The following is a 27,964-nucleotide window of genomic DNA, read 5'->3' as shown; positions in this document are numbered from 1 at the left end:
GGCACAATAATGAAACCGAGAATTGATCTTGATATGTAGTCAAATAGCATAATAATATTAAATCATGTATTTGAGTAGTATAATCATAAATAAACATTTATGAGCTGTCTTTCTGCGTAACTGTACCAACAAGGCTGAGTGAGCATGTCAGAGAAATATGGCCGTCACTGTGTATTGTATGAATTTGGCATGTGTGGTTTAGTTGGCTGCCCACATCATATAGTGATTTATAGGAATACTCATTATATTTTAATTTGCATTTGTGCAGCTGTCATTTTGTATGTACGTGATTGTTATCTAAGATATAAATGCAATATAATATATGGTCAATGTTAATTAAAAAAATTGTGAATGCCAGATTAAGATGTACTAAGTAGTCTGCAAACCTTTGTCTCATCTAATGCTGTAGCTGAATTAATTGTCTTATTTATTAGCCGCGTATATAGTGATATAGCAATGACGTCACAGGACAGGCTACCTTAGTCCTCTGCAATAGTGTTGAAACTGCGGCCGTCACAATGTCTATTGTTGATCGTTCAGGGCAGCTAGGTATCTGATGGACATTGAATATTGCGAAAGTATATTTACATGCATAAAAAAAACGGTAACATATATAAATTATATTATTATACGTTTTTATGCCTGTATATTCCTATTATTGGGGTAGGTTACGTTACTGTTATGCCCGGTGGGTTTGCCAGAAGTAGTGTCGACTGTCCACGTTGAAATAAACACTATACTCGGCTGCTCAAATTCCGATATAATTATGTGTATATTTGGATCAAATAGACTCACTATTGCCGTTTGGTGGATTTTGATTGATTTGTATCACCGAAGTCAGAAATATCAATTAACATGACACTTGACACGGCACGATGATTTCATGAAAATTATTATTGAGGGGAAAATAGAAGGAAAGAGGGGGAGGGGAAGACCAAGGCATAGCTACATCAAACAAATTGAGGACAAAATGGGAGTCGTGTCGTATCAAGAATTAAAGAGCATGATGGAAGATCGTGGAAAGTGGCAAGAGCTCCACCGACAAGAGCATAGCTCTTAAATTATGAATGAATGAATGATGTTGATATCGGGCAATTTGAACTCGTTAGAACTATATATAAATAAAAAAAATAAAAATATATATAAATTAGAACTCTTTCAGTATAAATATGTAGAATGGCTAACTATAATATACAAATTGTAAAACTAGAATCACTTGCAGTCTTTTTCTTTAAATAAATTAAAAATAAATAAATATGAAATGAATTTAAATAAAAAGCTCTATACCTCTACAACGTGATCCTAAATAATCCTAATATTCGTTATCTTGACTAACAAATAAGTACCCATCTGATAGTAGCTGCATTCTAACGATTATTGCTGAATTCAATGGTCCATTCCGCTGGAATATAAGCATCACTATTAATAACGTTCATTTGTGAGATAGCACAATTGCTTGTCTTCATTATATGATCGACCAATCATTTATTATATTGGATATAGATTATATTGAATTCATTCAGTCGTGTAGTGTAAAGGCAATAGTTTGTGTAAATGTAGTTCTCGATTTGATATCGAATGAACTGTTTATGAAATCCATGTGTTTGTAATTTCAGTACAATTTCGTGCACAATCATTTCCTACTTAGGGTTGGTCTTAGATCTAGTACTCCTGGATTTTGCTGCATATGGTATAAATATATAGGTATATTTATATCGTATGCAGCAAAATGAAGAATAGTTACCGCGATTAAATCCTACACCCAAACTGAAGTATGCAGTAAGTGTTATAAAATTAATGTTATAAAATAATAATACGCTCATTTTTATTTGAGTTGAACGAGGTTCATTTGAAGAAAACATGGACAGACGCATTTCTTGGATATAGTCGGAAAGTAAACATCGGAATGGCCTATATCCAATAGATTCATGTAGATCTTATAGGTAGAGAAGTACATGTGGGTAGATACGAAATATACTCAATATACACAAACAAACGTTCACCTACGCGTATCTGCTCCATATAAAATTTGCCTCAACAACATGGATTGTTGTTGATGCAAATTTTATATTTCGTTTTATTATTTTGTTATTTCATTATTATTATATTAATATATATTTTTAATTGTAATTGAAATAGCTCTAATGTCTATGTAAATAATAATTGTAAATAAAAGAACTAAAGTTTAACTACAGGTGAGTATGCTGCTCTAATATAAAACTGACTTGTCAATTTAGACTCTCAGATTGTTCATTAAAAAATGAAAACAATTAATTTTGCGTTTAATAGAAAGCAAAACAATAATGACCAATTATTGACACATTTCTAGAACATATTTCTCATGTGATACCGCAAAAGACGACACGTAATGTGGTATTGTGTAAATGAACAGCTGCGCACCTATTAGTATCTACAATGCACATGGTCTCGGCGAATGATCAAATGGAAAACTATGTCAGTGCGAACAGTTGGTGTGTTTACGTCAGATATTACGCTATTTGCCGCAAACAACGCGTACTACTAGGTTCAAGGGGAGCCGGCAAAGTCGGCGTTTCATTCGTTCTCTATTTATAGTGCCTCAAGTCTATTCAGCTGTTCGCTCTCAGTGCAGAAATGTCCGGAGTCGCGAACGACCAAAAACCAACAGTGGCCTCCCTGAGGCATACCGGGGGGAAATTGGTACAGCAACAGAGAACGCGAAATTGTCGCCAACTATTCAAAAGTTCCTAAACTCAATAATTTCCATTTAACGAATGCAAATTAAATTCAAGTGAACTCATTAGACGATGCAATTGCGCGCAATCGGTGCGCACTAACTTATGCAATAATTTACAACATCAAACGTCAAATTATTACAGTGTGATGTTCAGTAAACATGTTACAGTGAGCGAAACTGACCGGTTGTGCATATGTATACATAATCGTAGTAATAAGTGTCAACTGTTTATTATTATTATTATTGATGAAAAACAAAATTGACATTGGTGATATTTAAAGTGGATGCCAGAGGATTGTTGTTTCTGGCAAAATGCCAAAATTCATAGGAACAGCTGATTGTAAACAAACAATTTAGCGACTAATGATAATAATGTTACCAACGTTAGCCAAATTGTATCACATGTGTCTGATTCAATATAAAAATAAGTGAAACGATGTCGACAATAAAAGCTTCAAGTGATAGTGATGGTCCTATAATAACTGATAACATAATAAGGATTCAATTGCGGAAACCTTGTCAAAGGAAACTTCGAACACGAAATCTCTCTCCGGGGATAAAATTTCCCACGATACAACTTTTTGATTGCGACGGAAATCTTCTCGTCGAAACAAATAACGACAACATATCTATAAAGAGCTCAGGTTTTGATGAGCGCACTTTGAAAATGAGTCAGTCATTAAAAGAGAAAGATTACAAACATAACACAAATAAAAAGTCAGGTATAAGGAAACAAAATACAATATCTGGCGGTAAAGTGTACACTCGTGTTTATATTCCTATATACGATAATGAAATTAAAATACGAAATAGCAACTATAGTAACATGAATTGTGATGGCGATAATGAATCAAACATTCCAAGTAAACTTAAACTAATTAAAACTATTCCATATGTACATACAAATAGTTTAGATACCACTCCATATCAATCTGACGGTCTTAGCGAAGTAAGCAGTTATAAAAGTTCAGACAACGATACATATGACAGTGGACAAAAAAAATCAAGGAATAATGAATCAACAATTGAAGACCGTGTATGTTCACAAAAAAGTTACAAAAGTTCATCGGTCTCATCGTTAAGTGAAATTGATCAAAATATTATACCACCCTTCGATGAAAACGAGAATACTTTGCGGTTACATAAATCGAAATCTTTCAACGACACCTCAAGAGATGAACTTCATAACTACAGACCTAATATTGTGCAGCGTTCTAAATCTGGTGTTATGTACCTTCCCTCACACAGAAAAGATTATTTTCTTAATACTTACTTTAAAAGTTTACCTGCTACAAGAAACCATAATCCGGATTGGTTTACAATACATCAACACCCACCAATTGAATTTACGGGAAATTCTCTCGCACCGGTGAAGCACAAAGAATTGCCAAAATTTCCAGCGGATAAATCGTGGCGCTCCTGTAAAATAGACGATAACATGTCTGACAATGAATTCATTAATATTCCAACGGACGATGCCGCGGATCGTGAAATGAAAAAGCGTTTAAAAATGTACAGACGTGGTCTATCAGAAATTGAAGTGAGAAAACGAATCTTTAACACATTCTCAAATGACCGCAGACATTCTGTTACTGGCGCAATGGAGATAGGCTATCACACCTCATCTTCTGAGAGTGTAGACGAAGCAGACTTAGTACTTAACCGGCTAAAGAGGAGGATACTCAAGAACAAGATAAGAGAAAAAAGACGAACTCTCGGAGAAAAGTTTCAGTTTAGTAAGTACTTTACTTTTACGACTGATCTACCTCAATTGTGAGAATGCAAAGTTTTTTAAAGAAACTCGAAACTGTTCTATATAATAATAGATCTTTGTATTGGGTATATTAAGATAGGTATGATGTTTAATATGTCGGGTTATATGTTACATTTTGATAATCCTTTTTCACAATTGATAATAATTTACTACCGTGTTATAATAAGAAACTACTAAATAACACTTCCCGTATAACATTAGTTGCTAATTCATTTAACACTGACAAGCAGCTATCGTTTGCCAAAAAACGTTGGCCAAAATATAAAAAAAAACAAAACCCTTGGCCAAAATTAGAAGTTACCAAATAACCAAATACTCTAAAACAGAGTTTTGTATATATCATAAGTGAGACTTAAGTATAACTCTATTGTTTATACTTAACTCAGCACTACTATATTAAAAAAAATAGGTACCTATATAGTATAATTAAGAAAAGTAAGTATCCATACTACATACACTTGCATATTTCTTATGTTTTCTTTTACTTAAAATAAACTAACAAGTATTCAAAATAAATAACAAAAAATTGATATCATCATCACTACAAGTATAAAACCACAGATAATATAATAATAATAAAACAAAGTCGCTGTCGCTGTCTGTCCATGACGGACGGACAGCGACGTATGTATGCTTAAATCTTTAAAACTACGCAACGGATTTTGAAGCCGTTTTTTTTTAATAGATAGAGTGTATCAAACGGAAGGTTTATATGTATAATACATATACACCCGGGCGAAGCCGGGGCAAGTAGTTAGTACTCGTATATAACCAACAGATGGGAAATATTAGTCTACTGTTATAATAAAAGCATAGGTATTTGTTCTTTATAGTTCGTAAATCACTGAAACAATTTCCTCATTACTATTTAAATACTGGCTGTGTGATATTTATTGAACTCAATCATTTTCAATTCATAATTATCATAAATTATGAAAAAGCAGCATTTTTTTTTAATATAACGTTCTTGTAATTATATTTTGAAGGGTCTTGGTTTCGAATGTAAATGCTGGCAACCCTGCAGTATGTACATCAATAAAATCATTGAACCTGTATAAAAGGTTAAACAGAAAGATCCAGTTACAGAAAGACCCTTTTTACCGGATCTAGTTATTACAGAGCAGTCTCTAAACGTTTCTTTCTGTAAATATTTCTATAAATAGATACATTCGTATGTTATTTTTTTCCTGCTTTGAACTCATAGGATTTATTCAGGTGATAATAGATAACGTGGTTATGGAGACAAACATTTATCAATAATTAATATTATACGTTATATTAATAATAAAAATACCTACGTAATATTTTAGCACGATAAGACCAGTTTTAGAATAATATTTTGTAATGTATTTTTCTAAATTTAATTTAAACATCTTTTATTGGGTTTTAAATAGCCATCCATTGTGTCCCATAAATGGGTCCCTGTGGATACTTTGCCATTTAATACAAAAACTAGATTATCTCATTACTAAATATTTGTAAGGTTATTTTAGCAATGTTGTTTTAAACTTCAATATATCTTCTAAGTTTTTATTAAACCATTGATCAATCTGGGGTAGAAAAGGTGAAGTTATAGCACTTGTAAAAAGAAAGTAAGCACTGTAAAACCTTATACCTAAATATTGGTGGGAGATGATTTTAAGTTACGAACATTGGCCCTATTGCTAGTAAAATACCAGGTCAGATCGACTATTACGGACAGTCTCTAAATCCTACCATAGTCAATTCTTAATAAATTTGCCTCGATGTAGTAACTGACCTGACTTCATGTTCATCGTTTCTTCTTCCACGTGTGTTCTACCAGTATAATGTTAGCGCAGGCGGATTACAAAACTATCTAAATATTAAATGTAACAATATGTCCCATCATTGAGAAACCCTGTAAGTTAATCAGTTATTCCACCGCTTGTTTCGATATAACTAGTATAATCTATGAATAAAGATTATTATTTTATTGTATGTAAAGGTAATAATCCACATGTTATGGATAAAAACAATCTCCTGTCCTATCTATTATTTTATGTACAATATTATTCAATTACCATTACCTAATCCCTGTTATAATGCCCAGTTTCGTTTGAGTTGATGTTTAATCTTAAATTTCTGCTTGACTCTCCGGTGATGGAATCACGGATATTAAACCAAAAATAATTCCAGAGACGGCGGTAGGCTCGCCCTCTGCTACGTTAAATTCAAATGTATCCAGACCCCTCTAATCGATGCCCCGCCCAATCCAAAGGGGGATCGAAATTATGACAACCTGAGCCTGAATTTGATTCCATAGTGGTGCTCACAGACTAAAGTCGTGTCCGTCAGGCAGGCCTTCAGCCGATCCATAAGTGCTTCGATAGGTTTGGAGCGCCATTTGCACTCGCTCTCTATCGTCCGGTGAAGTTGTAAAGGCCAGCTGCGTCCATAATCATTAGTCCGAATAAAAACCCAACCTAAATGTGCCTATGTCAAGTGCTGCGGTCACCACATTGACAATTGCCAATGCCTCTGACTACCCCATCTGAAATTACAGTCGTGACGGTGTGTGTTATTTTTTATGGAATTCAGCACGCGCGTTAAGAAATTTTACATACCCATTGCAAATAGGTCGTGTTTATAGTATACGCATTATAGATGAGACACATTATAATCCTCGTTTAAACATTGGTTTATAGTGGTTTTATAGCCTTTTGTCTCTATGTATGAGAAAATAAATTAATAAAGTTAATGAGTAATTTATGATTATTGTTTTAACAGTAATACTTTGCAGGCTTTTATTCATTTATCTCTAATTGTACATGCATCTTCTTCACATAGTATAAAACAAACTTAACGCCGTTGTTTGTACGCTTAGATCTTTTAAACTACCAAACAGATTTTAATGCATTTTCTGCAAAAGATATGGAGATTCAAGAAGACTGTTTTATAGTAATACTTAAAAATGTATAATACAGAAAAGCTGAGAAATTCAATGATTTTTAATACATCCTTACGATGTCAGGGCGAGTCACTAGTATCACTAGTATACAATAAAATCAGATACACATTATGTATTTTTCATTAATAATTAATGTTAATATTAATAAAAGACAACTATTCTAATTTCTATTTTTAAATAACATATATTTGTCAATCGAACCAATACGATATTGAAACGAATCGTTCAAGAAAAAAGCTTATTTCTTATTAAAAGGCCGGCAGCAATTCCCCAGTAGTGGCGGTTATCACTTACAATCAAATTAGGCTCAAGCTGATTTGTTAAAAAATAAAAATAATACTATTTTCATATTAATAAAATAGACATTTTCTATATATACTTATATTCAAGGCACCCTGACATCTCTCATTTCATCTGATAACCACACCTTCATTTCAGTGCGCCATCTATACCATGTACTGTGTGCTACTTGTGCGATTAAGTTATCAAGCTAGAAGCATAAGCAGCGCCCTCTTACAAACATTATTCGCAACTTATTCAATCTGGCATCAAACAGAACTGCTTTTTCTAATGCTAATCTGTAATGAGATGAAATGCCAAATTGATATAAAAAAAGTTACAATCTCATTTTAAATTTATTTAATAATATTTTATATATAACTTTTTCTGTAAATGTGAAACGATGTGCTACGTTTGTTGTTATTGATAAGGGTTTCGTTCAAATATTTTGGCGTAATATAACTAATAAATTAAGTGTTAATTACACATTTATTTACAACCACACGTACCATTCTTGTAAGTTATTCTTGAAAGTTATATAAATACTAATAAAATTTCTTAACGATTTCATTTATTAATAGTTGTTGAAAATTAGGAATACATATAGGATTCTAGAGAAATACAATAATTTCTACAAGGCAATGTCAAAAAGTAAAAGTATAATGACTTTCTAAAGACATAATAAAACTAAATTGATAGGTACATAATACTACTAGGTAATATATTTTTTTGTTGCCTATGGTTACGAGAAAACGAGCTATTCGAAAACAAAGTAAATGTAGATACGAGTAGTGGTTGAAATTAATTCATACTCTATACTCAATCCAGCACAATCTAGAATTAATAGGGCTGAGTATTTAATGATTTCAGTCTTAATTGGTATCTTGTTACTAGGTCACATAGGTGCTATAAGTCAAAGAAACAGCGATATCAATTAAAATAATAATAAAAACTGAATATATTCGAATGTTAAACATTTCGTGGTAACTAATGATTAACAAATGTCGCAATAAATAGAACAATAATAAAAATGTAGAAATCAAGACCTTGATTAAATCAGTAGAACTCAGTAGACACATAATCGTGGAACCCGAAGTATCACTGCCAGTGGCCACTGCGCTAAGTTTTTGTCTTTCTTTTTTATTCCATAAATCCCAGTAATGACTTCCTTTCTTCCTCCCTCGTCGAAGGGGAAATCACACGAAAAAAGTGACTTTTTCGTGTGACCAACCATTTTGGCTTTATGCCAACATTTCAATGACTGCAACTTTAAGCTTGTTTGCACTTCTGCACAAGGATACAAGATATCTAATAAATCTTAGCAAAATAGATAAATGATACAGCACTATCTACAATTCTTGAGAACATGAAAACGAATCAATCAATGATTCGAACGGGTCGAACAATATAGGATAAATAGCATCGTACCAATAGACATAATATAGCATCTGGAATAAAAAAGGATATTAAAAAGCAATGTTGCTAAAAATAAATTACATTCGCACTCTCTCTTATAATTACATCAGTGTAGATACATATATATAGGTAACTATGAATACTTAATATTCCACTCGCAAACATTGTTATCAGACTGTAATCGATCATCTAACAAACAAAAATAACCCTCAGCTGGAATGTACCGCAAAAGCTATTTGAAACCAGCGAAGTTTAAATTTAACATTTTAAATCTGGTCACACCGCGCTTATTTCTTACGAGGTCAAGGTCAGCTGCATGAAGCCTTACTAAAAGCTCCACATTTTCTAACCGTACCTAGTTGCTAAAAACAAGAAGTTGCTTCTTGGATCAGAGAGCGATGCGTACAAGGAATTTAGCTGTCAATTTGGTTATTAGTGATAATATTTTCTTTAGTTCGTGCGGCTTAAAAACAGAAACACATGATTCAGAACATGCGCAATACCGGCGCCGCAAGTCAATATCCTCCCTCCCCAACTCCGACGCGCCGCCATGACGGTATTCCTTTACCGACACAGTGCAAAACGATAATATGTATGTTTTTGCATTTTAATACAGCGGCACTAATAAAATAATCGTGGAATATTTGTTTCATCATTTGTATAATTTTGTCATAATATATGAAGTACAACATCATTTAGTGAACAGGATTAACACTAAATCGTAATTGTTTTTAAAGCAAAATTATTTAAATATATATATATACATACCGACAAGTCCCAAACAAGTTATTTCTTGAGTATGAAACTCAAGTGCTAAAAAAATTAATTTAACAACAATATTATTTTCTTTAAAAATTAAGTTACACCGCTGTGCGCTTGTGGTGCGTTTAGTTATAAGTTTGTCCGCTAGAGTGTCGCCGACGGAGAACTCCGCTTAAACCAGCTGGCTGGTTGGGTTGTTTGACTTGACAGTACTCGGTGCACGCCGACGGTAGTGAGCGGCTGGTAGTCGATGTTTCTGACTCACGTGTTCCTACAATAAGGATAATGACTGAATCTTTAATCTCCGTGACACACAACTTCTATAACTCGTCAAACTTCTAAATGGCACAGAACAGTGAAAACAAAATGTGTCATGTTTGTGTTTAGATTTGTTATATATAGTTGAATCCCGTTGTGTTGCTCGTGTGGAAAGTAGTATTGTGTGCGTGCATGAACCGCTGTGTGATATTTTTGTTTCGTTCATTTTGAATTTTGGACCATTGTATACAAGAATTTAGCACGCTCCAAAGAAAGGTGGGTGTACATTTATAATTTTTAGCAAAACTTAACTGCGTTGTTGAATTAACTTAAATCATTTTGTAGTGCAGGCTTTAATATTCTATTGCTTTCATAATATTCAATATACCTATCTACGGGAATATATGGGAAAAATATATCTTTAAAACTTTAATATTATGAAATTATTATATTTTAAATTTAAAGTGAAGTAGGTATTTAAGTAATAATTATTATTTAGGATATTATGATCATGTTTGAAATGCAATGGAGTAAGCAAATATAGACATATTTTAATAATCTATGTCCCTCTAGACTAATGTAGGTAGGTAATTCTTTCAATAGATTAAAAGATGAGTGTACTGGATACAACATGTGAAAGGTTTTATCAAATGGACAGTAGGTTTCGGTGATTACCTTCCATATACGGATGGATACACAAAATCGCAGATAGTACTAACTACTATAGTAGAGATATATATATAGCAGATAGTAGTACTACTAACTACTGCTACTGGAGTATCTTCGTATTCTGGTAACAGTAGTTATTATAAAGATCGTACCTACTCGGTCTTTATATTAGGTAAATAAATTGTATTATACAAATAAATGGCTACTTGTTATTCCTCTGATGATTAATACTAAATGATACACATACAATGAAATAGTTGACGATTTTATATTACTATTTCTACATCATCAATATTTCAGTCATTCCTGGTTCATCCACTAAAGTATAGGTAAGCTAACTAACCAACTATGACAGTTTTTTTAATTGTTTACTTGGTAATCTTATAAAGTTATCGGCCGCCTACCTACCTATTTTTAAAACTGATTCGATAAATGGGAATTTTTATATACATTTTTTTATTATAATAATAATAATAATGAGTTTGGTAGTTTAAACCACTGGAATCATTTATAACTATGGAATAAACTATCGCCTTTTTAAAAAAATTGGAGCCCAAATTATAATACGTATATATTTTGTAACTGAACAACTTTTACTTCTCTTATATTATTTGTTTATTAACTTAATATTTTATAATTTACTTGCCTATATTTGGTGAACTTAATGCGGATGACAGCACAGCTCAAATCATTAAAACGAACGTCGTTTATGAAGGCTAGCTAGTAGCTCATAATATTCAACAATTCAATCGCAGATATCATAATATATACGTATGTATTATAAAACGATGTCCCCTAACTTCTGCATCCTAAGTATTAAATTTTTTTTTAAATCAATTTTTATAAGATTTATTTACAGATCAACAGAGCGATTTCTCTGTAAGGTTTGGGTGATTTCGTTTAGCTTTGTAAAATAAATGAAAGACGATCATCCATCATACTTGTAAATTATGGCGAATAAGAACTACAAATGGCAATAGTTTACCAGAATGAGAAGAACATTGCTTTCAACCATATTTAAAAAGTAATATAGGTACCTAGCTACTTGTATCTTTCATGAATTTCTGTATTAAATAATAAAAATCCGATAGCCTACTAGGGTAAACTTTTATAAAGTCGCAAGTATGCATACCTCAGACACAGCACTGTCGCTCTTCAACCAACTTTTTTGTAACATGTATTTTGGTTGAAGGATGAGATAATGCCGTTAAATTGCAGTGTAAGAAGCATAACATGTTAGTTCAACAGTCACGGGCGTCACATCGCGAAAGTTACCACTTACCATCACCTTGTTTCTCATTACACGTACATAAAAAAATAAAGTGTAAAGTCACTACAATGTTTCGTAATACAAAACGTTTAATTATCACGGCTGTATAGACTTTTCTGCTTCACAAACGAGAAAATCTTCGACACCTTTTAGTCAAACCAAATTTACTGCAAATACCTCTATTCACATACAGACAATTCGGTTGTCCCGAGAGGTTTTTATAAATGTATAACAGTTTAGACTATCTTAGCAGGTCAAAGGACCGTCCCTTTGCTCCCCCGACCTGTTAAATCTTCTTAGATATAGCAAGCATTTGCCAAAACCCACTCAGGCATTCTTTCATAATAGATATAACATTTGACCTACGGGGAAATAAGAAATTTTATTTTTACTAGTTTATTTAACTACGAAAGGTATAAAATAGTTAACAGTTATTTGTAGTAAGATTCTAAACGATTCACATTAGAATTCTAATAATTACTTATTACAAATCTACGAGAATCAGTAATTTTTGTATATTGATCTTCGTGAATGCTTCTAAGGATAACTTTACGGACTCCCATAAAAATCACGAAAAGTGACAATATTAATCTCAAGAGATTTTATCATATAATCAAAATAATTTCTTTAATTATTAAAATATCTGTGACTAATAAATAGAATACCTGCGATGCACTCTGGTTTTATAGTATGTTTTATTTTGTTTTTATAAAATATATTAAAATCAGTTATATTTTTTCATTTATCCACTACAAATTTTTCCACTTCATATTAGATTATAGTAGTATATTATTAAAACGTAAAATTAGTATCATTAGACTATACGTGGCTATGATACTTGCTTGGTGGTGTAGTGAAATATCTGTAAAACTACACATGCATAGATATATGATAAAAAAAATTAACTAGAATGTTTCGAATTTTTACTTACACTACTTTCATTCTTTGTGGCTCTTAGCCAGTCACAGATTTAATGATATTAGTGGAGATTAGCCTTTTTTTTATTCTTGTAGATTAGTAATTAACCATAAGATATCTTAAGAATTTGGTAATTGTCCAAGTTAATAAAAGATTGCCTACTAGTATAAAAGTGGAACTTTGATCTGTTCTCTTTTTATAAGAGACTGCTTTAAATATTTGTATGTCTTTATCGAGATTATCCACAAATAATATGTATCATACATATTATTTGGTATATTAGGTAACCAAATTTAAATGCTATAACTATCTTATCTGGATTAACAATTGAACAAATATCGTAAATAAAATGTTAATATGTAAAATAGTTGCGTTGCTATTTTCAAACCAGTAGGCATTTTCAATCAAAACTGGAAAAAAAATATATCAAGTAAATAATAAAATTAGGTATTATACATTTCAATTATAAACTCGATTTGTTTCAGTCTCCTTGCTACATTTGTAATATAATTCTATGACATTGGTAAGTAAGTATATTTCCTTTTGTTTGGTTTGACGTTTTTTATTACATTCACAAGTGCTTATTCTAATAAAACATAATAAAATCGTATCAATTTCTCTTTTTTATTATACATTTATTGTACTTAGTATTTGATCCCCTTGCTGTATTGATGGCATGTTCACATTAAATTGTTTCCAGACTAAATTGTATTTCTTGCCCTAAATACAATACTGTGATATTTTTAGCTGATAAATACTCATAACAGACTTTCTTAAAACAGTACTGGATAATAATCCTGTTCTATAAGTAAATTTCAATGTATTAATAAAATAAAAGGTAACAAACATTCCTCACAGGTTTGCTAAAAATGTTATGATAAGTTTTTCTACGAATAAATTACGCACTCGTACTTACCTAATCAATTTTTTTTACTGAAGTATATACTCTCAACACAAGTCCAAGCGTGATTTAGTATTTTTACCTATTATTATCGTATGGTAAACTTGTTTGTCACCATTATGATTAAAAAAAAACATTCTAAAATAGAACTCATTTAAAATTCAATACTTTGTGCCAGTGTTCATCGATACATCCTTCTATTAAGGACAAATTCTGTTATCAAGACTTTATCTACTATTAAATTGACACTCGTTGTACTCCACTATGTGCTTTGACACATCAGGGATCTGATAGAACTTTGCATCTTAGTTCTGCAGAGTGTTACAATATACGGTAAGTAATGTAGTAGTTACTTCTAGTACCTAGCTCTAGTTTAGTTTACTGTTAAATACAGTGTATTATAGTCACTTGCTATTCTTGTACTGCGTTGTGTTACTTGGTATTCAAAATATTTAATAACGTTATCGCCTGACTACGGTACTTTATTTACAATGGTCATTTGTTCTATATCTAGAATATCGTAGTATTCTATTATAAGATTAAAGTACTCAATACGAGTATACAAACTGGTCACTTGTATTAACAAATCCGGTACAACACATACTAATAGGTAAGAACAAGTGCAAGTAAATGTATAATCAAAAAATTATCGAGGTAACTGATAGAGATATACTTAAAGAGTTAAATTTTTAAAGTTTATACCTAAACGTGTATCAAATTTTATAATAATAATTCTTAAATATCTGTACTCATTCTGAAACCCCATATGTGTAAAAATAAATACTTAAATTATATACACTTACACTCTAAGTAAGCCATATTATTAACCTACAAGAAAAAACCTAAAAAATATATCTGGAGAAATGTATTAACTTGCTGGAATTTATCTAGCAACAATTTCATAATACAAATGAACCCTGGCAGTGAGCAATATTTTTTTTACGCTAGGGCGTATCAGGGTTGTCATTCTTAAATTTTTATTCCCTTGCGCGGAAGTCAAATATCTCGCCTCAATATGGTCAATATTATCTCCTACCTCGTCCATCATATAGGTAATACTTTGTTAATATGACAGAAAAAAATCATAAATCTATCCATGGTATTTGGAACTACAATAGTTAATTTTTTTTTATTTGTAAATCAATTGTTATTTATTAAATAAATACTAAAATTTAGGTGAAGCTAACTATAATAATCGGTGTAGCTGTTTTGGAAAACACAAATAGAAAAACAGAAAAATTCTAACCATAATTTGTTTCGTTTTTTTTTTATTATTTTTTATTTTATTTATATATTTAATTCAGGCTACTATTTTTTTTTGTGTCTGCTATATATATGTATATACCGACTGCGACCAGTTACTTTTATAGAAAAGAATATATTCGGGTAAGTCAAAATCTCATAGAAAATAGTTCGATGATAAACATGTCTTCGATCTTCGTACGACTGGTATCCCTGGGGCGTGTTATCGAAGTTGTCTTGGATGAGGTCATTCATTAGTTGTAAGTTCTTCGAACACGATCGGATAAAACCCAACCACGCGAAACTGCACTGCTAATTCTATTGGATAGGTAATTAAAATTCATCACAACCACATCGTACCTATTGCTTCCCTGGAACATTTTGTTTATGGCTATCTAAAAGCCGTTTCTCTTTATTTGTTAATTCTGATAAACGATCTTAGTCTGCCTTTTCAAGTATGTAACAAATTGCTATAGTGCTTATTTTTATTACAGCTATGTATTATATATACGCATATAATACAAACATGTAACGGTTCGCTGTCTGTACATGAAAGATATATGAGAAAAAACATTACTTAGACTGTATTCGCGAAATAGAAACAATACAATCATTTTTAGAATTTTGTTGTGTGTGTTTTGCCCGAGATAATCTCAGAAATAGCTTAACCGATTTATGTACGGTTTTCACTAGTGCATTGTAGTAAGCTGTACTTAAAGATTTATGTTTGTTTTATTTCAACCGTTAACCGTACCGCAAAAATAAATATGGAGATATGATAATTTACCCATGTCGCCAAATTTCAATTAAAGAAAAAACCAATTAAACATTAAAATATAATGACAATAAAAATAAAAAAAAAATTATGATCTATTAGTCAATGGTCAGAAATTAAATATAAATTTTAATATATTTTATATATGATTATGATGTTGATGTGACTACAGATCTTCTTGATAAATATTCAATATTTTTTTATAAAATTCAATTATTTATTAGACGCAATTAGAATGCATTATTATTTTTCACAGTTTATAGTTTTTACAATTGTACCAAGATGCTTCTGTAACTACAAAGTTAATAACGACATATCCCGGTATTTAATGCCTCAAACTTATGGATAACTTCAGTTTGTCTTACTCTGGAAAATATTGAGAATAGATATAGACATAGCGTACAAGTTAAATAAAAGCAAAAAACATTTCTAGTTCAAGTTGTGGGTCCATTTACAATAGTTGGGACTTATTACCAACTTTTGGGTCTTAAGTTGGGATCTTTCAAAGGACAAAAATAAAAATGACACATTCGTAACTTTAAGCTTAAGTACCTACTTAACATCAAAGTAGTATTAGTGAAAAAAAAACAAGAACTCTATGCAACGATTACAGATTGGACACTGGTTTGGGAGTTTTGATTATGTATTTATTAGTACTAGTGCTCTATCAAGAGCACTAACATTTTGTGAATCCTTTATTTCTGTTCTAGTACTAAAATACTAATTTATATAAGATTAGTTCAGTTTTTCTTATACATATATATATAGTCCTTATCCTATGTAAGTAGAAAACGTGATTAAAATCAAGCACACTTCATTCATGCATAAAAACACGAAACCGCAACCCACGATACCGTGATAACAGACGACGGCACACCGCATCGTGAAATAATACGTTGATAACACCGCGACATGAGATTTTGGAATAATTTACATTTCATTACAGCCGTTGTTGTGTTTTAGGCAAACACCCGCTTGCTGCGCGAAGTAATGGACTAGTAAATAAATTGTCTTTTCCTATAACTTTGGTTCACTTCACAGTGTAACGAAATGGAAACGACGTTTCATTTTGTTATTATGACAGTTCAATTTACTTTCTTACGGAAATCTGCATATCTAACAAATTAGAGATTTGGATACATCTCGACCGTGGGAACGTTGCCTATTGTTTGATGGTTGGTACACAGGAAAGTTTACTTTCTTTAATACTATTGATATTATTTTTTTCCTATTTGGACTTCCACTTTCAGAATTCATTACACAAATGAAGAAACATTTAATCAACAGTTAGGCCAAGTGAAATATTTAATAAAAAAATAATAGAAAATCTTATCAAAGTTTAAAGACAATGATGAAGATCGTGGGAAATCGCAAGAGTACCTCTCTTAAATTAAAAATAAATAGAAAAATTTACTGAAATACTAATTAGTTCCTAAGTATTTGTGGTTTAGAAAATTTTGAAACAGATAGTATACAAATTGACACACTTCTGGAATTATATAACACTTATTAATACTGTACTACTAAACAATTAAATTTTAACAAATGTATATCAGTACAAGATTAAGTTTAAGAGAGAACACTAGTTATAATAAAAGTGTAGTTGCAAATCCATGCACAAAAAGTGTCTAGTTTGATAAGCAAGTGTCAAAATCAAAAATATGTTTTTTAATGCGAGCACGTGTGAAATGGAATATGAAAGTTTTGAAATTACGCAAAATTAATATATACAATTTTTTAATATTTTTAAATATTCCAGAAAATTATATAGTATTTTTGCTTCACAATTTTTTACGAAGAGAAGAATACATAACTTAATTAAATATATAAGAGAACAGTTAGTATAGTTAGTACATTCCATGTTTATATATATATTTCAGTGATTATCTCACTGAAAATAATATAGTGGCTATTTCCCGCGACTTTGTCTGCCCTTTTTTTAGATAAAATATAATCCTTTTTCCAACCTCGCGATACAATATCTATCTCTTCCAAAAATTTCTTTGAATTCAGTCGTTAAATGGTAATAAATAGACAGATATAATTTCTCATTTATAATATTAGTATGGAGAATAAAATGGCAACACTTCCATAATTCACACAATAATACAAAAATAATCTTTTTATTAAAATTTTCGTTCTTTTCTTTGTGTGCACATGTTTTAATAACATGGTGATAAGGTAACCTCTGCATCCCGGCAAGCTGTTAAAATTTTATATTCCATTTTATATTCACCACGTAGACGCTTCAGTATCATTAAATTTTTTTCGTTTGTTTGCTGTGAAATATTATGTTTAACTTCCAACTATGCAAAGTATGTCGTGCCGGGGTGTGCCAGCCAACCTTTGCGTGCCAGCCCTTTCCTGGCACGGTCGTCGATTCAATAATATTTTTAAAACAACTATCTTGCTTTCCGAAAAGTCACCAGTAAAAAGTTTTTATTAATTCTTCAGATTGTCTATTACATTTCTTTATGACGAGTCAATTGGTTATGACTATTTTTTAATGGACAAAAATGGAGGCGTAAACACACGCCTCGGCTAACGGTTTAAGCTGGCGGGGCACCAGTCGAGGATGATAGTGTACCTGAAGACAGGTCAGTGAGGCCATAGTGGTTACTTCACCACGACTGTTTCCAAGGAGGACTTTGTGGCGGTCGACCTAACTTGGTACATTGCTACCAATGGGAAAACTACCCCTATTACTGACAATCACCTCCCCGGGTATCGAATATTAAATTTTTTAATAGGTACTAAACAGTTAGTTCCATTACGGTACTGGTGCGGCTATTGCAGGGAAAACGTATTTTTTAGTATAAAATACCTACACCAAATAAGACATGCTTATAGTAAAGCATGTTTGAACTTTTATTCACTATTTTTTTGGTTCATACATTAGCTACAAACATCAAGGTTTAGCCTCTTTGTAGTAATGTTATTAATAGAACCTACACAAAGTAAAAATATAACTTACAATTTTTTAATAAAACTCACATGGCTCTTAATATATATGAGAAATTCTGAGAATTGAGTCGAAATTTAATTTAATAATAATCTATAATTATCTTAAAACAGAGGCACGTGTGCTGTTACATATAAAAAACGTTTTAAAGCTAAATTAGCCTATTGTAGAATGTTACATACGATTATGAATAAAAATATTTCATGTTCCATATTTGACGAAAGTAGGTAGGTACCATGTCGATATTCCAAATTTGAATAAAATAAACATCGGAATACGACCCACTTTCGTTAATATTGACAGAAGAACAAATTAGGTGCGATTACGGGTAGCTGCCCATAAATTGCGTCACACTTCAAAGGAAAGACAGGGGGTTGGTTGCAACCCAGTTTATAATCCGTAACAAATGTCACAAAACAATACATCAAAGATGAACTCGTACATTATAGTATATAGCTAACTAAAACACAGAAAAAAATATAGTAGTACTTACTAGTATTTGTAATCATGGGAACCTTTTGTTTGTATTTTATTTTTATATTACTTATTTTTGTTTCCGTAACATTTGAATTAAAATACCGTATTCAAAAGAAATGTCCATCTTTCGATAGCTGATCAATTCAAACCCATAACAGAATTAACTGAATAACATTTGAAGTAATCGAATCGAGTTGAATTCTAAGATATTACTCGATTCTATTTGATATTTTCAATTCGATTCGTTGGCGTTCAAGACCGCTTGCAACCTGTGATCTGAGCCCGAATGCATCGGAATAAGTGTGTAATGAACTTGACAGTGGCGTTATTATTGTTGGGTAGGTGGGCGAAGTACATTCCAGCTATGCCGGCTAAGCTATAAATACCTATCACGATGAGCGACCTACTTCGCCTCCCCCGGCCGTCACCCTCCCTTCCCAATCCCGGCTACTCCCAACTTAAAGCGCTCCCTTGAGCGAAAGTACTCCCGCCATTGCATTTCTTTTAATAATAAAGTATACAGAGAAATAGTGATACGTGGAATTATTAACGGTAAAGAGAGTGTGAATTTAGTTGTGCGTATATCGAAGTTAATCTCGGAAACTAGTGTACATCTATTTGAAACATTGTTTCATTGTATGAAATTTGTTAAACTATTTCGAATATAGAATATATGTTATAATTAATATCCAACCAGAGTAAACGTCGTGTGTTACCGTGTTAATTGTTAGCGTTAAAGTACTAAAATATTATTAGGTATGTTTTATTTGCACAAGTGATCATATTAATTAACAGCAATGTATTTTCAATAAATTGAAACCTAAAATATATGAGCATTTGTATTATCTACAAAATGTATATATAATACACACTCTAAAATATCAAATGAAGCAAATCCTTTACATGTTTTTATAATACCCTACCTATTCCTATAGGACCCTAAAATTAAATATATATGGTCGATTATAAAATAATCCCCAATTTAATATCTTTTATAATCTTCAAACCTCTGTATAAGCCTTTTCTTTTGCCTAATTAAGTAAAGGGTTATTATTCTTATAAAACCTACGCCGTCAATAGATATTTTGCAATAAGTATTGAAGTATAAAAAATATTGTGGTTTTAAATTAATTAAATATAAATTATTTCTATTCAACAAGCCCAATGACATAGAGAATGTCGACTTCGTCTTTAAATAACAATGACCACAATTTGTAGAATAATAATGTTACAATTACAAAATATTATTAAATGAAAATAAATGTATTATGTTTAAATGTTTCTTTTTAATAAAATGGTAACGTCGTAAAAGTTCAGAGGGAGCACAGAGCCTTAAGAGCAACATTGTTACTTATCGAATTCTCCGATAAAAAAATATATGATGGGCTTTTGGGCTTTAGGTGTGGGACGTTTAACTTGAGTGGGCCACTGGTATTAGTTCCTTATTTTTGTAGGTATATACAAACTCTCACTAATACAAAATACGGGACGTTGTTATGTACCATATGCATTAACCACATACCGCAATGAGCACCTTGTATGATAGATCAATCATTAACAAAGATTTTATTTTTTAAATAATAATAATAATAATACCTAACATATGACTGCCCACCTGATTGAAATTGTCATTGTCCAGAGTAATGCCACGGTCATTCTTCAAATAAATAAATCTTACAAGAAGTAGGTGAGACATCGGTAGGTTATGCAAATGACTTTGGTAAAAAACCGCATATTAATAGAATAGGTGTACGTCAATAAAATATACACATATATTTAGCACACTAGTAAAGGATGATAGTAGGAGCAAGGTTAGGTCAGGCAGGATCCTGGTGAATTTTGCGAATTGGGTGAATAGGTGGATATATAGAACTGACACTACATTGCGGGACAATGGGGCCAATCGCCATTTAAAGTCCCCCACTACGTCTGTCTGTATGTTTAGCAATAATCTCAAAAATGAACGGATTTTCATGCGGTTTTCATCCATCAATAGAGTGATTATGAAGATGGTTCGGTGAATAATTTGTTAAGGTTTTGTGTAATTTGTCACGCGTATAGCCTCATACACTCATATATTACGAAGAATAGAGCAATACGATACTTTGTTTATAAGTAATCAGTAGCATATTGCCACAGTTGTGCCTCATAATAATAATAGTACAGTAGGTGCTTATGTATGAAACAGGTATGCATGCACAACGTGTATAAACAATACACTTATCAGTTAAGTGATGAAATTTAATAAGTGCATTCTGTCCTTATCGCCTTGTAGGCAATAGAGTGTGCATAATGTAAACAATTTTTGATGCAACAGCTATAACAGTATACTTTATATTTTTACCGTTCCGTATTGAATACAGCGAGGTAGACTGTATAAAGTCGTCTGTAGCTGAAATACCTAGGCGACACTGAAGTACAGTGTCGCCTAGGTATTTCAGCTATTTCATTCTTTCAAATTAAGGAAACAGCGTGAAAGTAAAATACAAAGATTTAAAAGTTTTTTTGTGTAATTTTATCGGTTGTGTCCAACAAGGCACATGTTTTTTATGGATGATAATTATAATAGAATGATTCACCCGCCTTCGCTAACAGTGTACGCTGGCGGGGCACCAGTAGAGCATGATAAAATAAATTAGCATGTAAAGTCACGATGGTCAAAAACCGCTTGGAGTGAATCAATGGAAAATGACACATGTTTAACAAAAAACAGAAGGACCATCATAAATTACATTATAAGCTGTAAACTTCTTGTAAACTCTCGTCATAAACGGTTTGTTTGTTTGTTACCTTAGTACATCTAAGTGGTTCAAACAATCATAACCATACGATATCCAAAACACAAGTATTATATATATGTATAGGTAAGAGAACGACATAGATTACTTTTTATTGCTGTACATCAAGTCACACATATTACAGAGGCGAAATTGCACTTAAACCACGAAGTAAAAAACTACATTTTAATTGTAAAGTTTTGTAATTTCTGTATACATATAGTCCCTACCACAAAAAAGCTTGAACCTATTTTTCTTGAAATCGACTCAAATTAATACGTACGGTCTATTAGACATAATGCCTAATAGTCGATTGAATAAGTACTTGTTATTTAATAATAAAGCTTATTGAATAAGCACTTATCAGGTTATGTTCGATAGACCGTGCCTACAATTTTCTGCGTAAGACTTTAATTAAGATTACTTTTATAAATAAATTGTATACGAAGAATAACACTTTAATAAATATAAAATACCAAGAAAATTAGTTTTTTACGTCGTAAAAAATATACCGCGAACAATATTTCAAAGAACCAGCAAATTAATAGAACAGCTTCTATTATGTTCAGTAACAGTGGTACTGAGAAATTGCGCAACTCTGTATATACATATAACAAAGGATTTGTTAATAAAAAAATCAGACTGAAGAAGTTTCATTTTAAGTTCACCAACTTTTCCAAATAAGCACTTGCTTTCTTGCAAGTTAAAAGCGGAATTATTTTCGCCGCATTGGCAAAATCCGCCGAGATATAGTAAACAATAATTTAAAAGTTTCGACAAGTCTAAGTTTGTGTCTTTTTCAACAGTCTCTGAATGGGGAGAGGGGATTGTTAGTAATGGGGAATAGTGACGCCACGCGATCCTTCCTGGAAACCATCATGGGTAATTCCCGCTGAATTTCTCACGATAGTGTAACTAACTTGACTTCATGTCCACCGGATTATCCTTCATTGATAGTATGCCGACATATAGCAAAAGTTATAGAGTACCGGAACAAACTTGTATCTTTAAAATCGAAACTTCACTCCATCAAATTTCGGTTTGGGGTCAGAAAAATCGTGTTTAATTCAACCCAAAGATGAAACAAGTCTGCGCGTTTACCGCTAAAAAGAATCCATTTATCCTGTCTCCTCAGTTTCAAGACACTCCTTGATGTGAAGCCATATTTCGGGGTCCTTGGCGTTGATATATCCAGTGACTTTCAGTTTTGCGGTCTATTAGAGGACAAGGCTAAAATAGCCTCAAAAAAGCTTGGTGTGCTCAGTAGAGTGAGACAGTATTTCACGGCGGACCATAGCTTGCAATTATACAAGGCGCAGATTCGGCCGCATATGGCCGCCTGTTCTCATCTTTGGGTGGGAGCACTACAATACCAGCTACTTCCATTTGACCGCATTCAGAACCGAGCAGCCAGAATCATTGGTAATCAACTTCTATGTGACAGACTCGACCCATTGGCTTTGCGGCGAGATATTGCATCTCTGTGCATTTTCTACTACATATATCACGGGGAGTGTTCTGAGGAAATGTTCGTATTAATACCAGCTACTGAGTTTCACCACCCGCCAGAAACTAGAATACCATCCTGATCATCTGGATGAATAGCGGTCCTCCACAGTGCATTTTTCTAGAAACTTTTTACCACGTACAACCACATTGTGGAATCACCTTCCAGCAATGGTATTTTCGAACCAATACGATATGGAATCCTTCAAAAAAAGAGCTTGTTCCTTTTTAAGGTCGTACTTGCAATTCCCCTGGTGTTGGTCCCCTGAGTGCTCATGGGCAGCGGTAATCACTTACCATCAGGTGAGCCGTATGCTCGTTTTTCCCCTGTGTTATAAAAAATAAAAAAAAATTGTATAAACAAATTCATTGTTGTATATGGCTCCATTAAAAGAGGTATTAAGAAAAAAAACGCACATAATAGAAAGAATAATTCTAAAAAAATCTTCATATGCATTCAACAATATACTAACCACACTAAATTTATGAGTATTATTTGATTTTTTAATGAATATAAAGATTACTTCTTGATATAATATTTTAAAAGTCTACACAAAGACAATAATTTAATAACATTCTAGTTACAGCACAACATTGAGTCTAAGATAATAATATATTTTCATTGGCGTTCTCAATCCGGATTTACTTTACGATTTCCATTAAACGCGAGTGAGGCTTCGAGCGAATAAAAATGCCAATGGATCTCAAGGAATGCTTTTAACCCTTTTCGCTATATATTTCTCGTCGTCTTAATTGAACTCTAACCTACAAAAGAATTGCTTCTGACCGCTTCGATATACACAATAGGTCGAATGAAAACATAACATTGATTGCTTAGGTAGTTGTTGCTCGTATATAACAGATAAATAGTAAGTATAGCGAAATGAAGTAAATTGTAAACAAAACGTAACACGGAATCAAAGATTTATTTGTAGCTTTTATAGCTGTAGCCTATAAAAGGGAATTATAGATCCCTCACTAAACCCGAAGTATTTTAGACAATAAAATAGTTTGAAGCAACAATAAAATCTACAAAATTGAACATTTCGAATTACCGACCTTAGTTTCTTGTAGCATATAAGTTTCAGTTCTTCAGTTATCAGACCAACAGTAGAAATGAATGGTTGTGATATCGTAAAGTTAATGTGGAGGGGAAGCGCTGCGGCCAACTCATTTGCGTCGACTCCTAATTGTCTTCGCCAGATTTTATTACGACCCAAATCTGGCGGTCGAATTCTTAGGCCAAATTAATATATCATTAAAAGTGTGAAGTAGCATTCATAAGTATGCGGATCATTAAAACTTTTTTCTTTTCATTGACCGTTCTGCTTTGATTCATTGATTTCCTGCCAATTTTATTGAATCTATATCTATGGACTGTATCGGTTACTCATAAACATGGATGTTTGTTATGATAAAACATTAATGATATCGTTTTAAGCGATGCGAAAAAGGTTCTAATGTGATTTTTGGTACTGGTTGTAATGACAAATTTGGAGAAAATTATATAATATTAATAAATAAATAATAAATAATCCTGGACATTTACACAGCGTTATCTAGTCCCATGGTAAGCAGAGCTTATGTTATGGATATATATTATGAAAACTGATATAAATACTCAGATACTTTTTTTTTGTTAACACATATACATAGAAAACACCCTGGCCGATACAAACAATCATACCCATGAATACAAATGTTTGCACCGTGCGAGGAATCGAAGCCACGACCATCGGAAGTAAACCGACTTGCTAAACCGCTAGTCTACCAAGGCCGTGAATATTATTTTCTATTATTGGTATTTATGGGTTTCCTAATATAATTAAATTTTATTACAATAAAATGTACTTATAATCCATATAACTAATATAATTATCAATATTTAAAAACAAGATGAAGGTAAAGAAACTTAAAGTTAAATGTAACAAAACAATATTGAAATAAATGTAGTTAATGAAATCTCCGCAGGTAAACGAAACCCATATAGACAAGATCTTTCAGACAAATAAACTGCGGACTATAAATAACTAAAAGTCACAATGTTTCACAAACATATCTAAGCCGGCAAACAAACAATTCTGGTAAACAATGGCAAGGACGTCTCCATTGCATGAGACAAAACGGTCATTGTGTCACGCATCATTACTCAATAAGCCGTCCCTTGCTGCCTTGTGTCCAGTAAACCGGAACGAAAACTAAGGATAAATAAAATATCCAAGTAAACATTTCTTACTTCATTGACTTAACAAAAAAAAAAATTTACGGACGCAGGTTCCTAAAATATTCATAAAAGGTATCAATTGTTTTTTGCCTTCGTTTTTTCCTTTCTCCGTACGTTACTGTTCTATGCAAACTTTTAAAGAAGTACGTATTTTTGTACATATTAGTTATTTTTTTAAATGCTCAATACGTTTCACAGAGAAAGCCTAAAACCTGTTTTTTTACTGAGGTCCAAATATTTACCCATTTAGAAGATTCGGATTTTGTGTAATTACAATTCAGTGATGATGAAACAGATATTACTACATAAAGAAACGGTCAAGGATGTAAGAAACACAAAAATCTAGTATCTAGAACTTCCTGAACGATCAGAGAGACGAGTGTTTATTATATTTAGTGAGGAGCGTAGTAAATAAAAATCTTGATGCCAATGATACCATAGTTTCAGCTAAAACAGTACCGTAACTGAAAATAATAAAGCAAATCACGAAGAAAGAATAGGATGTTGTTTTTCAATATGTTGCCGATGCGGGAGGGAATATTATCGGCCATAAAAGCTTACGATTGATTTTTTATCCCGAACATAACAATAGCGTGAGGCAGAATGCGATGTACCTACCTGTTCTATTTCATTTGAGGGGGAGCAAGACGGACATTGTGACGGAAGTCCCATTGTATAGGTTGTTGCACCATGCATTATGAGGCATTGTTAACAACAAGAAGTGTTCTTTACATGTACTGTGATATTTATTTTTTGATGTATTATATTTTAGAATTCATGTGTTAGTAAATCTTCAACTATATTTAAAATTTTGCTATCAGTACTCTACTGGTTTACTACATGTCTATCTGTTAGTATTTAAATGAATATGTATCTTGTAATTTAGTTTTATTTAAATTATTAAATCGTTTTGTCGTTTCAGCAAAGCTATCCTTATTAACATTTTGTTTTGGTTCTCTTTATTATGTTTTGTCTGTATGAATTAATTGATTAACATTCTATGGCTATAGTTATAGATTTAGGAAATTATTATATTTAATAAATATATTATTAACAAACTCCATTCAAAACTATGTTATTTGTTTACTCACTGCTCTTGTAACAATTAATTTACGACCGCGCGGATTTAGTGCGAAATAATATTTTTGGAAAAATCACAAGTATAGGAAAAAATTTCATTAGCAATCAAATTTACCAAAAACCTGATTAAGTATTTTTAATCAGCATTATTCTATTGATTGTTCACTTCTGAACACAAATATTCTCATATTTTTTAGATTATTAATCCATTTTGTGTGATGTATTTGCCTGTATACAAGACCACCACTTGAGGACCTCAAGTGGTGGTCTTGTGTCTTTCTAAACAATCCAATCCTATTTTTCTTAACCTGACCGATTAGTTAAGATATTAAATAGCTAACAAATAAATAATCAAATGCACTCTCTTATATATATGATTAGTGTGGTACAGTAAATACTGCTACATTAATTTATGACCTAAGTATCTAATAGATAGATTTTGGTAGATACTGAGGACGTAAGTAGGTAAATTATTTGCGGCATTTGCCTGTGGCTTCAAGCGTTAATAAAATCTCGTCTCGTCTGAGCGAGAGATTCATTAACTCTCCCAAAGTGGCATACAGGCCACTGCACAACTCTCATTATTATAATCATGTTTGGTACAAATTATGTTTAGCTTAGCGGATCAACACAAGGTGTACTAGGAACATTTTCTGAAGTTAAAATAGCTGCCTTAGATTAATCGGTATTTATCGTCGTTTTCGTGTTTATAAACCTGCCGTTAAAACATTCCTAGACTAACAATAATAAACGTCAAACGTAAAAAGCTTTTAGTATAAAACCATTGATAATGTCCTATGCTCCCGTAAGTTTCATGATGTAAGTTCGCTCATTTAAATATTAGATACAGAATAGTCTTTACGCTAGGATAGTATAGAAATAGAGGAGCTTAAATTCAGCTTATACAAAGTAATTCGACACGGGTATAATATAATATACAAGAGAACCGAATAAGTGAATAAATTTATCTCGCTTAATGGATTTCTTAAAAGCCTGCCAAGACTACCGTGGCTGTCACCCATCTTACAA

The 27,964-nt window shown here is 32.0% G+C and overlaps 1 protein-coding gene across 1 annotated transcript in view; it reads left to right on the top strand.

The window, feature by feature from the left end:
* Positions 1-3,152: 3,152 nt before the first annotated feature.
* The window catches only part of LOC131849485 (uncharacterized), an 85,768-nt gene continuing 60,956 nt past the window's right edge, over positions 3,153-27,964 (top strand). The window contains exon 1 of the mRNA XM_059199565.1: positions 3,153-4,452. Within this exon, the coding sequence (XP_059055548.1) occupies positions 3,153-4,452 (1,300 nt within the window). The remainder of the gene's footprint in view (positions 4,453-27,964) is intronic.

Source organism: Achroia grisella, unplaced genomic scaffold, assembly GCF_030625045.1.
Source record: "Achroia grisella isolate CSIRO2021 unplaced genomic scaffold, CSIRO_AGI_Agris_v1 utg642, whole genome shotgun sequence".
NCBI lineage: Eukaryota > Metazoa > Arthropoda > Insecta > Lepidoptera > Pyralidae > Achroia > Achroia grisella.
This window is presented reverse-complemented; position numbering and strand designations above follow the sequence as displayed.